Here is a 17,209-nt window from a genome sequence, read left to right as displayed (position 1 = left end):
TCCGCCCAACAGTCACCACAGGTGCCCCAGGGAATCTGGACGCACAGGAACAATCCTCCATTTGATTAGAGCCCATTAATTCAATTACTGACAGGTGCGTCTCATGTTTGATGTTGTGGGGAGGATCTAGACATCCTCTCATTACATTTATTTCTAGCATTGCCGTGTCGCCGCCGGCAGGGAGGAGCAGCGGGGGAGCCTGGTAGTGTATGAGTGGTGGTGTGTCCTAGTGTGAGCTCACACACCGTCTGACAGCTCTCTTTTACACATACACACCCCATATCTGACCCCTCGGTCTCATAGGCCATTGATCCTCAGCTGTATGTCCTCCCATTAGCCTGTGGACAGATATAGCTGTGTTTTCCCCCGCAAGCTCCACTCACATTTCCATCCTTCATCACTCATCTCCCTCTTTTCCTATTCTTCATACACCTAGCGCACATTAGCTCTCTTGTGATGTCATGCTCCTCTCAACACATTTTAAAAGGTGAAACTTTCTCCCTCTCAGTCCTTAAAAGCCAGCACAAATGGATGACGGCTACATCAGAGAGGCAGGAGAGGAGGACAGTGTTACTCCACTTGAGGGCCTGTCTGCTGTTCTCCTCCACCAGATATGAGCCATCGAAGAGTGAGTCTCCTACATGAACAAAGTTTCAATGATGTATTATCAAACTTTTCATGACCTTCCACAGCATCCGTTGACGGAGATTGAAATGTCCAAATCTCACAGTCAAACACAGACACACACACACACACACACACACACACACACACACACACACACACACACACACACACACACACACACACACACACACACACACACACACACACACACACACACAGAATCATTCACACTGAGCCCCAAGGGTTACATCAATATGTTCTGTTCCCCACTCCTCTTTTCATAGGTGTTCTTCCACACCAAGGTTACTGTCTATTCAAGTTATTTAAAGGAACGTTTCACTGATTGTCACCACAACTCAACAGCAAGTTATTAATGGTCTTTGTTAAACAGCCAGGAAATATATCTAGCAAATAAGCAAGAAGATAGCCTTTTATCGGACCAGGAAGTAATAGTCAGAATGGTGAACTTCCTGCTATGTCCAGTGTGCTTTGAGCCTCCCAGTCAGCAATGGAGGCTAAGCTAAGATGCATGTTAGTGAACACAAGTGATAGATGTATGCGCTAGCACGGTGCTTATGGATGTAAACAAACCAGGCAGTAGCTAATTCGGGAATGGTAAACTCACTCCTCCCTAAAGTTCCTTGTAGCGTTCAAATCCATGTGATTACCCCCAAATACGTCACTCAGGGTAAAATTCTCAAACTAGCAATACCTAGCTTTTGATCTACAGAACACATTTGGAAGCTGCTTTCACAATTCCACATGTTCGTAAGGTGATCTGTATAACGATTCTGAGGTCAAAAATCTAAAGTGTCCCTTTAACTCACTGGGAGTGTGAAAGTGTTTTTGGTACTGTAGACGGAGACAGAAGAGTTCCCGGCCCTGGAACAGAGGCAAATTACTCAGAGGTGACCTGGCCTTCACTATTGCAGTGTACACTGTCTTAAATGAGCCAAGGCAGAGGGCAGAGGACAGTGCTCTACAAGGTCGATACAACAGAAGGCCTCACATCGAACTCTAAAGGAGAGGTAGAGGCATGTTTGAATTGGGGGAAAAAGAGATGGTTTGAAAGAAATGTTTCATCTAGTGAATCACTCTTTTGACAAAGATATGGAGATAGATTACTACCAATATTATTGTAAATAAATAAAGTACAACTCACAAATGTTCAGGTAACAGGTAACATCTTAACAAAAAAAATAGTCTAAACTTAAATTTTGAATGTGACAAAATAAAAGCAGGGAATTCCACCAGAATATTTTAGAACTAACTGCGCCTTCTCAGACTGGTGCGTAGCAGTCATGTAACCATGAAAAGCAGTGACAAACATATTTCCAAAATTATAAATAAAAGCATTGCTTTGTGGAGATATATACAATCTCTGATTTTATTCACACATCGTGATATTTGTTTGCAAATGTAAGAGCATTTATTCACAAATATTTTGCCATATTTACAAATCATTTTGCATGTATTAAAATAATAGTTTACAAATACCAATCAAGAGGTGTTTGTGTGTGGATAGTAAATTCTATTTGTGCTTGGTGTTTTCTGTTTACAGATCATGGCACACATTTGTACCATTTATTTAGAATAATATTGGCAATAATCTATCTCCATAAAGAGCAAAAGAGCCTCACAAAGAGCCTCACAAAGAGCCTTTCCTATGCCTTTCCTTTTCACACAAATAGCAACTCTATGAATTACCATAAATCACACTGCCTCAAAGCAGTGGCTCATCCAATGGTGGACTTTTTTTTAAGATTTGGACCCTGTTAGTATTCACAATTCACATAGAAAGTCAGCCCAATCAACACAGATAAATACTGCATTCATCTTGTGTTCAACTAAATCAATACAACCAAGATACTTTTCACACACGTTAGTCAAATCACCCTAGCATGACCCCCTGTGCTGCGATCCTTTGTGTTTACCCATGAAGCTGTTCCACCATCCTCTGCCTGCTGGCTCTGAGGCGACCGTGACCAGCCTGCTGAGCTGTCAGGGACCATCGTGTCATGTGTCACCTACCAATCATTGAAGGACTCTCTGTGGCTGAGGAACTGACACATTTGAACCAGACTGAGCAAGGTGCAGGAGGTCCCAAGCTCCAAAGATAGTATTCAGCGACAGAATTCAGAGCTGACACCTCTCCACTCAATAGACTGAAACTAACTTCAATACTAACTTAAGATTTGGATACAATATCAAAGCTAATTGTTGCATTTAGTGCATCAAGTCCTATGGGAAATTGTGCACATGCTGTCCAATTTCTGTGGCTTGTCACTAAAATAGTTTAAGTGTACTACCAAGAAGAATGTTTAATTCTGCATAAAAAAAGAAGTGTGCTAATTGATTAGTTATTCAGAAAAACTGGTCAATAATTGTGAATGCAGTCAGGCATACATGGTAAAATGTGATAAGGAACTGCAACAGACACAAACAAAGAGTAACACACACACACACACACACACACACACACACACACACACACACACAAACACACACACACACACACACACATACACTGAACATTCCAACTGTTCTGCTTTTACACAAACCTAAGTGAGGTCATGGAAGGCAAAACAGCCTACCAGATACATGCTGAAACCTCCCTCATGGTCAAGTCAGTTGGGGGCACATTGTGCCATATAACCCTTATGTTAGTGCTACACCAGGATGGAGTGTGCACAAACGTGAACGTACCCGTCAGCACAGTAATTTAACCTGCTACACCAGAGATGTGAATAGATGCGGAATAGTAGATGCAGAATAAATAGCCCTCCCAGTCTGTTGTTTCTGCATGGAACTTCAAATGTAGTGATTCCTGACACTGAACTTCGTTGTTTTATGTTGAGTCATATTAAAGTATGTCAAATCTGAATATCTTCGAGTTGGGGTTTGTCCTCTATTTCCAAATATAAACCCTAACCGTATAATTTCAAGAAACCTATCATTTCAGGTACTTTGTATGGTGTTTACACGCATGGATCAGAGAAAATAATTTGACGTTGCTGCTACAGCAGCTGTGCAACATCTAGGCTTTATGCATGTACAGTACTGGTGTAGCAGGTAACATTGGTCATGTCCGAAAGCTCATACAGTACTGCCTACTGTTTACTAAAAGTATATACTACATACTAACCATACAACATACTATTTAGAACCTACTGTTTAGTCAAATCTAAGCAGTAAGCGACACATTTCAAACTACTTTATCTCATTCATACTGAGAAACCGTCATCTGTAACTCAACCATGTTGTTTATAATAAGTGGTTCAATTTGGCTACTGCCCACCTCCCTACCTGCTCCATTGAATTGTGGGACTAAAATCGGAAAGGACTTCCTGAATAGTGTGCTGTGAATACATCCTACATGGAAAGGCAACTCTAGTATGACATCCTGGCATTTTATACATACTGAATTTCGTTAAATGTTGTATACTGCAAAACCTTCGAATCTTGCATACTGAAAATGCCTCCTAAATAGGTCGCAGTATGAGCATTCAGACATGGCAACTGAATATAGTCTATCAACTCTATATCACGCTAGTCTCATGGACATGGGTTTCACCTGTGTGGTGCAGCAGGGCTGTTACATGATCTGACGTCACAAAATGTTATATAATCACTAGTAATGATAACACTTCAGCAATCCCTGGTGACGAGTTAAAAATACTGTACCTGCAGTGTGACTTACCCTGCCAACGTGTCTGTTTTTGGGACAACTCTACACAGTTCCTCATCCCTCAGGATGGGGGTTTTCCCAGTCAGGGCCAGCAGTACACAAACAGCCCCTGGCTGTCTCCCCCCAGGGCTCACAGCAAGTCCACAAAATGGATTATGGGGGGAAAAAGATCATCAATTATGTAAAAATGCAATTAATGACTTCCTCGCCCCCACTTCTGTCAGATCTCTCTACCCCCACCCTCACCCCCACCCAACTGGATGATCTACAAAATACAGGAACAGACAAATATGGACTAGGGAGGTCATTATTAAAACATGGCGGTGTTAACCTTTTGTAAAAAGCAACATTTGAATCCCTGCCTGTCCTTTGTTGTTCTGTTCACCCCCTCCACAGTCTCTGGAGGGCTAAATCATTTAGATATGTTTCCCCCAGACACTGCCTGGTCCACGGTTATGGCTATGATCTCAAAGTTTACATCACTGAAATATTCATGGTTAGTTGCGTTCCACAAACATCCATTGATGTGTAATTGCTTGAGTAATTGCTCAGCAAGGTGATTGTTGATGTGCATCCATACAGCAGAGCTTTGCTTTGTGTTCCCTTAAACTGTTGGCACAATACATGAACTTCATTTTCATTTTGAAATAATGAGCTTTAAGATGTTGAATGAATTGTAATAGCAATTTTGTCCTTAAAATATATTATCAGCAGAAAAGGACAGATGAAATGTGGGGCCCAGATCCTGAATATAACAGATGGTGATGGAGTCAACCAATGCTTCAACAATGGCTAATACATTGCATCACATGCTTTACAATTTAGCTTGGGTCTACTGTTAAACTAAAAAGTTACAAAATTGATGTTTATTGCCAACGGCTGTCAGAACCATTTAAGTAGGAATGTAGCAGCGGAGAAAATACTTTAAAGGGACCTTTCGAAGCACAAGACACTGTCTGCCAATCACTTTGATAGCTTTAGCAGGTGAAATTGTGAGTCCAAACTATTCCAAATGTATTCCTCTTGGCTTCTTTAATGGCTGTTTCAACACATGACAGTTTCATTTCATAAAAGGTCAAACAAGCACGTAAATACAAAAAATTCAGTATACAGAATTTCAATTTCTCAATGATTAAATCACTATGTAGGGGGGGGGGGGGTGGGCATTCATGTTGACAAGACTGCATGAACATACAAAAAACATCAGTCAAGAAGATAATGGATGCATTGATTCTATATATAATATTTGTCTTCTGTATGAACATTATATCCAAGATATTCATACATATCTCATGTTGAGATGCTGTGGCAGCTGCTATCTGTATAATTACCTCCTACAAAGATTAGATCTACAGTTAGGCAGTCAAGAGGAAACAGCACCATGAGGACCTATTTAGCACAAGGCAAAGATAGTGCAAATAGCCTAAAGTGTCCACAGGTCTCAGAGAGAGAGAGAGAGAGAGAGAGAGAGAGAGAGAGAGAGCAATGCTGTTGAATTAAGTGGTCTCTTTCACTTACACTTTGTCAAAGTCTCAAAATCTAGTGAAACAGAATAAACATAATCGTTGCCTTTCACTTTGCAAGTCAAGTCCAAGTCACGCAGCTTATTCAGTTCGCAAGGAATTCCATCTAAATTGAATAATGACGCCGTTGTGTCTATTATTGGGCTTTACGTTATAGTGAATGAATGTTGTAAAGATGATTTTTTTTTGTGGACACTGACGTAGATCCAATGCGTAGATCATAGTGTTCTTTTTTTGGAAAGGAAGACAGGCGCCAGTGGCACCATTTTAATAGGAAGATTACCAGTGATACTGTATGAGGACAGTCAACACGAGAACGTCATATAAGACCTGAGACCCCACCTACGCTTTGGCAGCTGATTGGACTCACGCAGATACCCAGCTATCATTTAATACTCAGAGGGGTGGACAACTCACTCTGTCCTCCAGGATCTCACTGCAGGATCTATTGTCTCCTCTCACCACTCCGCAGCAGGGCGCGCGCAGTCTCCTCTAGCATAAACGAATATTACCACGCCGGAAAACACAGGTAAATAAGTCTTTTGATGAGAATATGTGATATTTGGGAGTATTGTATATGTAAACGTATTAAGCATGTATTTGCCCGGCAACTGGACAGCGTAAATTTTTTGGTGACATTTGGAGATGGAGACGTATTTCAACTTTTCCAACTAACTGAAAAAGATTTGGGATTTTTGTAGTGTGCACCTATATGTTATATCTTTAAGAACCTCTACACAAAGCAAATAATTTTTAATGTTTATGAATTGCCCACTCATTTTGTAAGAACATGTATACCTTTCCGTGCGCATCTATTACGCACAAACCACATTTTTTAAAAAGCCACAGGCAACAAGCCACATTTTAAAGAAGCTACAGACAACACGTGTTTTACGGTAGCCTATGTGTACAGTATGTTCTGTCAATATATATATTTGAATTACTGCAGAGTCCATTACTTATGGATAAATATCAATGGAGATTTATGTGTGCACTTTTTACAGAACACTTCGCTGATAGCACAGCCAATTGTAGAAATATGACAGCATCATCCGCTAATAGTAAATACAATAATATAATACGTATACAATAATAATAATAATAATAATAATAATAATAATAATAATAATAATAATAATAATAATAATAATAATAATAATAATAATAATGTAGCTAAAGTTATAATAATTGGTAGGAAAAAAGTATGCCACCGGATAGATTGAGATGACAAAAACAACAAACACAGTCAACACAACACAATATCACTTACTTTAACCAACATTTGTGCAGGTGGTGCAAAGAAGATGAGAGGAGGTTTACTGGTGGTGGTCCTGTTCCTCATCATGAAACTCCGGTTGAGCCAGTCCAGCTGCGAGGAGCCAGGGTTACACAGATCAGCCTCAGAGGTAGGTTTCTCATTCAATAGCTGTTTAAACCTCCGAGTAGAACGTGAAGTGTCTTTTTACTCTACTGTGGTACTGTAGTAAAAATTGAAATTGAGCAAAATGACTGAAATGTGTGTTATTTGAAGGAAATGTTCCCATTAAATTCCATCATTCCAGGAGAATCCAAGTTTTGGTAGCCTCCAGCGAAGTCTTCTGAAGAGATACAGCGACGTGGATTACGACAGTTTCGTGGGTCTAATGGGAAGAAGAAGTGCGGGTAGGTTGAGTAGCGGATCATAGATATAATGGTGTTATTATCCTTATGATGGTTAGAGGGGGTGATTGATAACCTACTGTCACTGAGGCTCTTATTGATATATTAAAGGAAAACCTGGTAACAAACAGGGTTTCATGAAGTGTGTTTTTTTCCAGATACAAATGGTGCACCGTCTCAACATAAGAGTAAGACAAACCACTTTTGATATACTGTCTTTTTCAAGAGGAAATGGTAATGTTAATTCGATTAATTAGAGGATATTATGACAATACATTTCAAATGGATAGAGCACACTGTGAGTACTGCATTTCATAACATGATTACAATTGTTTTGCAGGGGACATGCATGACATTTTTGTTGGACTTATGGGCCGAAGAAACTCTGAGCCTGGTGAGTGTGGAAAATGTGGAACATCATTTATACCTTTAACAATTCCAATATGCACTGGAGAAAATGTTTTCTCCTCGGTCACTCAGTGTCTGCTCTCACAGGTAACGTGCGTCCCTGGAGGAAGGAATACCCAGAGACACCAAGAGGTCTTTTCTTTAACAAGTGCAGACTGAGGTGAGTGTGTCTGAAGTCCTTTCACTCAGGACACTGCATTTGTCCTGTCAAATATAGATTGTTACATGCAAAGAAAGAGTTAACAACTTTTAAAGGTGTAATACTCTATGTAGCTTTTTCCCCTTGTCACCAAATAACCACGCTGAATCATTACTTATAACGCATTGGCAGTTTGCGTCCACCTGCCACTACCCTTCCCTCTGCCTATATTTGCGTTTCCAAAATGTTCTTGACGTTTCTGGGCGTCTACCATTTGCTGTGGGCGTATAACCTGCAACTTGCTCATTGGCTACCTGCTGCCTGAGCTGCAAGGAAGCATTTGTCAGTACAGGAAGGCGACCTAAGCAACTGAAGCTTTGTGTGCAAAAATGTTTGTAATATGTATTCTGGTGATTTCTTCTAATATATATATATATATCCTGTTTCACATTACAACCTTGTCTTGAGTTTTGTTTGGGGAATGAGGGGATTTGTTTGTAACTTAGGGTTTAGCAGGAAAAGTTTGTACTGTGTATAGCCAGTCACGGAACTGACTGTGCACCCTCGAGTTTATCCATAATAAGATAATGGGGCTTGGGAATGGCGTAGTGTAGGGTATCCATGACAGGGTTTTCTGTCACAGTATGAATTCACAGCTGCTGGTAAAGCACTTGTTTCATGTGAGTGTCTCCATGTGAGTGGGTGGTACATTTCCATGTTCATGTTTCTGTGAACATTTCCAAACTAAATAACGACTGCATTTCAACCACAAAGGTCCTTTGCTAGTTTCAAGGTCATATAATGAAGATATTTGCAGGATAAAAACATGAAAATGATTGACAGTTAGAAGTAGTTTGCATTGAGCAAGAGGAGGGAGAGAGGAGACGCTATTCTGAACTGTCATTGCAATTCCCATTGCAGTGAGAAGAGGGTGCAATCCTGCATATGGTGCCTTTAAATTAAAATATAAAACCAAGCTTTTCAGAAGCACTTGTCTATGGGTTACCAGAGAAGTATAACCGTTAATACTCTCTCACAGTAATTGAGAGAAGTAAGAATACATTTCCAAGTGATTAATTTTCATGTTATGTGTTGCATTAAAGAATTCTAGAAGATCTTCTACATACTGCGAAAAACACATTTAAAAATGTATAAAATTACTGTTTTATTCCAGGTTTCGTCGTGGGTAAAACAGAAGAGCGTCACACTGAGCCATCTCTATCATCAAGCCAAGACAAGCCCTTCTCAGAAGATTTGAGATGATGTACAATACACAAGAGCAACTATTTGTTCTACGAGTATTGCAAAAGGAATTTAATCAACCTGTAGCATGTGCAGATGGGTTGTGATATAGTAACTATAAACTATACCATTTGTATATAACATGTTTTATCTGAAAGACATCAACAGTAACATCTGATAATATCTATTTCTTTACCATAGTGTTCTTTTCTCCAAAGACTCAAGATAAACATACCTTTTGTAAATAAACAATTGATTTAACAGGCCTTTGTGTTTATTGTCACAGTTGTGTAAGTAGGCTGGTTGCCTCTCAGTTGAAACTACGTTAGGCTATACTCATTCATTCATCATATTCCATATCGTTGTGTCATGCCATATCAAATTACATATCAATATTACTCTGAAGAACAAGTGCAATAGTAATTGTTTTGACTCAAATCCAAACCTGTTGAGTGTAGTGCCAAAAGAAGAAACAATGTTTCACTGTCTCAATAATTACAGAGGGCACTGTCTATCTGGTCCAGAAGAAGACTCATTGTAACAAGAATCTTCACCATTGACCAGTGCAGACATTAAAATCCCTTCATATCTTCACATAACTGCAATAACCAATAACAAAAAACTATTTGACAGGTGGATGGCAAATACAAATGGATTACGGGAACACTGTTAGCAGTGACAGTGATAATATACTGTAGACACGGTATAGTATCACACAGCCAGCTCGGTAAATGTCTGGGGGGGTTGACCCTTTGCCCCTTTCTCTGACATTGCCTCCACTTTGTGTTGGTCTCCACTCAGAGTGATGGCTGGGGTTGGCAGTACTCCACCCTCCACTCCTCCCTTTGCCACTGCTGCCCCCTCTGTCTGTGTGAGTCCTCCCAGGCCCAGACCCAGGCCATCGGGTAGAGTGGGCCGGTAGCGGGGCCCGTAGCCATAGGCACGCAGGTGGTAGGTGTAGTACTCCAGTATGTACATGAGCTCTGCTTCCACGTAGTGGAAAGATACGGCCAGGTCTGGACCGCACTGTCGACCCTGTCGGGAGGAACAAACACACACAGACACACATACATTACAATATGGCTCAAAGCTAACACCTGTGATCTTTGCTACAGCATGAAATAACTCTTACTTTTAGCCAAGTTTAAACCTGACTACTGGTGTGTTTGTGACGTTGTTTATATGCCTGCAAGTACCTCTGGGTTTGTGAAAAACTAATTGCTCATTGTTGACAGTTTGATAACTATTTAGAATTACCTTGTTATCAAAGAGACGTTTGATATCAAAGAGACGGTTGTGTTTGCTTCACAAAGATACCGAATGTGTTGTTTACACTTGTGCATCGTCTTATTCACTGATGTTCAATGTCTGACAGACTCATAATAGACTTGTCTCATTTAAATTGCAAAGCACAATTAATTAGCTGCATTATCTATAACAAATTGGCTAATTTTGCTCTAGAGCAATCATCCACTAAATCATCAGTATGATTTCCTTTTTTTCCCCTTTTATACAGTAAGAATGACCAAACACCCACAGGGAATTTAAATGAATGGGAGCATAAAATATGAATTAATTTGGTCATATAGCATCCACTCTCAGATATCCTTTATATAAAACATAAATCCAAGCTGGGGTTTTTTCATCAAAACAAAAATATATGTATATTGTACTAGTGCAGTGCATATGTCTACACCCTTTTATAGAGTTAGAATATTTGAGTCACCAATATTCAACTGACTTTAAATCCAGATGGACTTTAATGGCACACCTGTACACCTCTGACACACCTGATCAGCAAATAGAGCATCCTTTTAGTCTGTACAAGTTAGAAAGACATTATATTACAACTTGGGTAAAACAGGAGCATCACACTAAACATCTCTATCATCAAGCCTAGACAATCCCTTCTCAGAAGATTTGAGATGATATACAATGCAAAACTATTTGTTTAAGCAACTATTTGTTTATAACATGTTTTATCTGAAAGACATCAACAGTAACATCTGATAAGATCTATTTCCTTACCATAAGACTCAAGATAAACATTTTAAATAAACAATTGATTTAACAGGCCTTTGTGTTTATTGTCACAGTTGTGTAAGTAGGCTGGTTGCCCCTCGCAAAAGTCTCTCAGTTGAAACTACGTTAGGCTATACTCATTCATGCTCATCACGTTCCATATCTTTGTGTAATGCCATATCAAATTACATATCAATATTACTCTGAAGAGAAACCATTATACACCGGTACTAAAGGCATGGAAGATCCAGTGCAACATGGTCCAGTTGTGACCATTTCACACCTCTCAAAGAATGCAAAATATAGGCTCTAGAAAATACTGTGTACTGTTACCCTTCATGCTACAATACATACAGAGCTACACATCTTGTTTGGATAACAAGTCATTTACAATCATCATAAAAGCATTTGTGCATACAATTAAAATTACATAGATAAAATAAGCCAATCATATCTCGAACAACAACAACAACGAACAGTTAAAAGAAAATATATTTGGTGGCAAAAATTCAAATTCACCAAATAATCAACGCAATGAGAAAGATAATTTGATAATATCCATCCCAAGAGGATTAGTCAATGTTTGCCTGCAGTCAGACTTGGAGCCTCTCTGAATGTACTGCACACAGGGATATAGACTCACATTATTTATTAGTGGATGACATTTATGACTATTCACGATAACATGTACATCAGAGTTGATTAAAAGAGTAGTATTTTGGTAGTACAAGGGACAACACACCTTTCAAAGTCTCAAAAATGCAACATTTGCATTGCAGTGATGTGGCAAAAGTAGTTAAACTTGTAAATGTATCGATAATACTACAGTACATGGCAGCAGTGTTGCTAAACTCAAGTCACCCTTTCAATGTACAAAATGTAACCATGACAATCATAAACTATCATGAAAACATCTGTCATTCAAACATAGTTGACAGACATCTACATTATCCCACTGTAAGGCAATTAAACTGCTCCACAGATTATCTTGGAGACAATCAAGATATATATCTGTATCTCAAGAAATAACACACATATGCCACAGAGCGATTAAATACTATGTCAAAAAAGGAGCACATAAATATGCTCTACCAGCAAGACCTGACATTAAATATACTGTATCTGATCCTGAAGAAGACACATTAAAACCCTAACCAATAACAATAAACTATTTTACAGGTGGATGGCAACACTGTTAGCAGTGACAGTGATAATATACTGTCGATATAGTATCACACAGCCAACTCTATAAAGAGTTGTAGCAGTGGATGACAGTATGTATATGTGAAATTAGAGTTGAAAAGAATAACAGATAAAAAAAAGCTTAATGGACTCATTAAAAGATTAATGGACTCAAGATTCTATTAATAACATTAGAAATTTAAATCAACCAACTGTGCGAAATTGGCCACAGGTATACCATGTGGGTGGCGTGTTTGGAACATGTTTCTGGCCTGACCATTCCTTCACATCCATGTGTTACCACATATTAACTACACACCTCAATTTCTGCCTAAAACACACATTCAAATATAGTGAGGATCATTGCAGTCTGCTCTGTGTAACTGTTGTCCTGTTGTCGGGGGGGGGGTGACCCTTTGCCCCTTTCTCTGACATTGCCTCCACTTTGTGTTGATCTCCACCCATAGTGATGGCTGGGGTTGGCCCTTTCCCTGTCCCCTCCACTGCTCCCTTTGCCACTGCTGCCCCCTCTGTCTGTGTGAGTCCTCCCAGGCCCAGACCCAGGCCATCGGGTAGAGTGGGCCGGTAGCGGGGCCCGTAGCCATAGGCACGCAGGTGGTAGGTGTAGTACTCCAGTATGTACATGAGCTCTGCTTCCACGTAGTGGAAGGATACGGCCAGGTCTGAGCAGCACTGTGGACCCTGTTGGGAAAAACACACAAGTTACAATATGGCTCAAAGTAAACACCAGTGACCTTTGCTACAGTGCTCTTTTTTAAGAGTTTGAACTATTTGGAATGACCTTGTTACGAAAGAGACATCGGTTTTTTTATCTTTGCTTCACAAAGATAAAAAAATTGTATCTTTAGGCTTGTTTACCCTTGTGCATTGTCATATGCACTGATGGATAATGCCTGACAGACTCATAATAGACTTGTCTCATTTAAATTGCAAAGCACAACGAATTAGTGGCATTATCTGTAACAAATTGGCTAATTTTGCTATTGTTGACAAGGTATTGTCTCCAGAGCAATCATCCACTAAAGCATCAGTCTCATTTCCTTTTTTCCCCTTTTGTACCGTGTTACGTTCCCACTCTAAGAAGGACCAAACACCCACAGGGAATCTAAATGAATGGGATCATAAAATATTCATTAACTTTGTCATACAGCATCCACATCAGATATCCTTTATATAATACATACATCCAAGCTGGGCTTTTCTCATCAAAAAACCCCAGCTTGGATGTATGTACTGCATTGTACTTGTACAGTGCATATGTCTACACCCTTTTATAGATTTAAGAGTATTGTCACCAATATTCAACTAACTTCAAGTACAGATGGACTCTAATGGAATTAAAGGTTTTGAAAGACAAATCAGTTCACCATCTTGGAACCCTGTTTTCCTGACTTAATCACTGTTCCCTCCTTCTTGCTGATAAAGAGGGGTAATTCTTTTTCTGAGGCCTATTTAAACATTTTCTGTAGATGCAGAAATGTTCTGTGCATGTACTGTATGAGTTAAAACTGATTAGATATATTGGTTTTGTTGGCTTTCACTGTATAAAAAAAATATAAATAATAAAAAGCTCTGTATAAGCATGGAGTTCCAAACAAGGAATAATTTACAGTGCACTACATCTCCCACAAACAGCCACTAAACCAGCTATTAAACAGACAACGCTCCAGAGACTTGCCTCTACAATGGGGTAGTAGCAGTAGTTCCAGTACCAAAAGCTCTTGGAGAACTTGCCGGTCAGGTGGTGCTCTGGCACAAACGGGTGGAAAGTCTCACGCTGCAATGTGTCTCTGGAGTCCCCAGCGAGGACGCCCATCTTCTCCAGACATTGTCCCAGCGCTAGGTCCTCCACAGGGGTACTGTGTGTACACACCTTGGTCCGAAATCCCTCCACAAACCTCCTAAGGGCCTCTTTACTCAGCACATAACCTGCGCCACCACTCATGTAGCCCTGCTTGGTGTAGGGCTTGAAGCGCTTGCCAAAGTAGATGGGCTCCTCAGGTGTGTGGTTGGACAGGATCCAGCGCAGGTTGTCCACCACCACAAATGTGTCGTCGTCAGCCTTGAGGAACCAGTCAGCCTCATGGCCGTGATGCTCCAGGGCATAGTGGAAGGCACGGATGGTCTTCCAGTAGAGCTGGTCACGGCCCTCTCCTGTGCCCAGCCCAACGGTGGGGAAGTCGGGGTCGTCCACAGAGCTCATGAACACCACCACGTTACAGTGGCGGCTCCAGGTGGCCTTGACGTGGCGGGCCTTGGTCTGCAGGTTACTGGGTCCCGTCATCACCCAGCACAACACACGCACCTTCTGGTACAGTTCATCTGCCACACGACTGTCCTCACCTGGGGATACAGTCACACACAAAAACAATACTACAAAACAATACAACAATACTACAAAACAATACAATCACAACAACACTCAACTCTAGTTATGTCTATACAGTATATGTTGACAAGAGGCCCTTTTTTTAACAAACGTTATTGAACAATAAAAGTTAAAAGGAGTTGTACAGTCTTATTGCAGCAGGCAGAAAAGATGACCTATAGCGCTCCTATGCGATCAGCAGAGGCACACCATGAGGGGTCTTTTTGTCTCTGCTTGAGGAGTATGTGTCTACAGTACCTGTGTGGTGAAGGTGGTTGAGGTTGATGAGGGCAGACCCCTCCTTCCTCCAGTTGTTGCTGTCACTGGCCTGCCTCTCCTCCACTGCTCCTGAGCTCTCCTCCTGGCCCTCTCCCAGCACAGGATAGCCCCTTTCAAACCATACCTGGCGCAGGAAGAAGTACACGCTGCAGGTCCCCACCACAATGCCCAGGTAGAAGGCACATCTGGAGCTGAGGCACTTCATGGTGGTGGTGACCTCTGACCTCTGGCTGGCTCCTGTCCACCCCAATCACAGCATGTCTGTCTGAGATTAAAATACATGGGGGTTCTGCAAAGTGGACCATTCACTTCACTTCGCCATCAACTGAAACAAAGTAAATTCTTGCTTAGGTGGTGAAGCATTTAAAAAAACATGGAAATATCTAGCCATACATCCATGACTGAGAAGAGAAGGTGTTAACGATCATTGCAACGTCAAATACCATCATAAATATGGAAAACACTGAGATATCATATTAAGGCCATATCGCCCAGCCGATCAAATGCCGCTAGTTTTTCCAAAGATCTGTCAGCCTGACAATTTCACACAGTTAAGGTTAAAGACCTCTAGCCTGAGACAAGGAATTAATCATTGGCATGAAGTAGGCCTACTTAACAGACTAAACCCTTTGATGCCTGCCCTACTGTAAACATATTAAATATTATAGGGAAGCATATTTGAGATAGATATGGCCTGATATGCCATAGGCCTGTTTCTCCTTCAGCTGTAATGTCAGTGTGGCAGCTCAGTTGAATCTTGTCGATTTGCATTTAGCCCATTTGCCCTGAGTGTCTTCGTGATGGCTGACCGTTAGAATTCTCCCAAGCAGAGTTCAGATAATGAAATACAACTAATCATAAAATTACCATAAATTAGACTTTCCAACATTGAGTGTATATTTAATTGTGTCTCTGAGCAAAATGTATACAATGTTACAGTCCATCATGACAACATAACACTGATCCGTCTCATCATTCATAAACGTCAATCATCTGGCTAGATCGTTATAGCTAACTATATGCATAACATAACATTCTGTTTTTTATCATTCATTTTGGCTTAAAATGTGTTATTTACCTTTGTTTGCTGATCAGAGAGTCATTTGCAAGCGCGATAGGATAGAAATCTACCCCTACATTGAAAGCGCATCGTACAATCATACAATGCATTTACAATCCTATGTCTGATTGTTGTCTATCTATATATAAAATATAGGCCGGCATTATATTTGAATATTACACATACAGTGATTCCGTATTCAAGTTTGGGTGTATTTTACCTCCAGAAAATAAATGAAAACACGAGTAGGGTACTGAATCACATTCTTCAGCTCTTCAGCATCACGGGGTAATCTCTGGAATGGTATCGTGTGATTGGAGCATTTTAGATTACGTACCAGAGCCTGGAGGGGGGGTCTTACAGTGTTTTAGAGATGATGCCGCTAATAGTCACTGCTAATAAAAAACTAGGCTATATAAAATCTACTTTTATTCCGAGTATAACGATATAGGCTGTTAAAATCGCCAACTAAATGGTCGCCAAAATAACGCACATTGAAACCAACTATTTAAATAGGCCTACATTAGTTTATCTATGTTTTCTTTAACATTTGTCCAGGGCCAATACTTTTAAAACCCACTGGATCACGAATATACCTCCAAAGCTGGTGAAAGTTACCTGCAAATAGGTGGAAACGATGGAACGATGGAACGATCTGTGAGCGGTGAAGATACGAAGATGGGGTTGTAAAGATATTCCGATGGTTGTATCTCATTCAAGGGGCTAAAATCCAAACGCAGGAAATGGAAATGTGCTCGATTGGGAACCTCTTGAGGAAATCAGGAAACAATACGACCAGACAGGCCCTACTTGAAACCCACAGGGGGGAAATACAGGAAGACTCAAGATGAACAATAAGGCGAAAAAATTTCACATTTCCGTCAAATGTCACACATCGGTAGATTAATCAACTAATAGGAAAACGTTTATCAACTGAATGTTTTAATGGACAGTCATATGAATAGGCAACTGGAAACTAGAGCAAAGAGAC

At 40.3% G+C, this 17,209-nt stretch overlaps 2 protein-coding genes across 2 annotated transcripts; one reads left to right on the top strand and one right to left on the bottom strand.

The window, feature by feature from the left end:
- Positions 1-7,142: 7,142 nt before the first annotated feature.
- tac3a (tachykinin precursor 3a) lies at positions 7,143-8,069 on the top strand (the record flags this gene model as incomplete). The annotated part of the gene is made up of 5 exons (XM_083675687.1): positions 7,143-7,244; positions 7,401-7,500; positions 7,656-7,685; positions 7,838-7,891; positions 7,993-8,069. 5 exons carry the CDS (start codon positions 7,143-7,145, stop codon positions 8,067-8,069), a joined length of 363 nt encoding a protein of 120 aa, XP_083531813.1.
- Positions 8,070-9,877: 1,808 nt separating this feature from the next.
- Positions 9,878-16,306, bottom strand: c1galt1la (core 1 synthase, glycoprotein-N-acetylgalactosamine 3-beta-galactosyltransferase 1, like a; the record flags this gene model as incomplete). The annotated part of the gene is made up of 6 exons (XM_083675946.1): positions 16,237-16,306; positions 15,138-15,423; positions 14,190-14,854; positions 12,929-13,192; positions 10,180-10,321; positions 9,878-9,885 (listed from the first exon to the last, which is right to left on the bottom strand). The coding sequence occupies exons 2-6, from the start codon at positions 15,361-15,363 to the stop codon at positions 9,878-9,880; spliced, it is 1,305 nt and encodes a 434-aa protein (XP_083532072.1). The 5' UTR covers positions 15,364-15,423; positions 16,237-16,306.
- Between the last annotated feature and the right edge of the window lie 903 nt (positions 16,307-17,209).

This window comes from Argentina silus (assembly GCF_951799395.1).
Source record: "Argentina silus genome assembly, chromosome: 8".
In the NCBI taxonomy this organism is placed as follows: domain Eukaryota; kingdom Metazoa; phylum Chordata; class Actinopteri; order Argentiniformes; family Argentinidae; genus Argentina; species Argentina silus.
The sequence above is the reverse complement of the archived record's forward strand: the minus strand, read 5'-3'. Positions and strand labels throughout refer to the sequence as shown.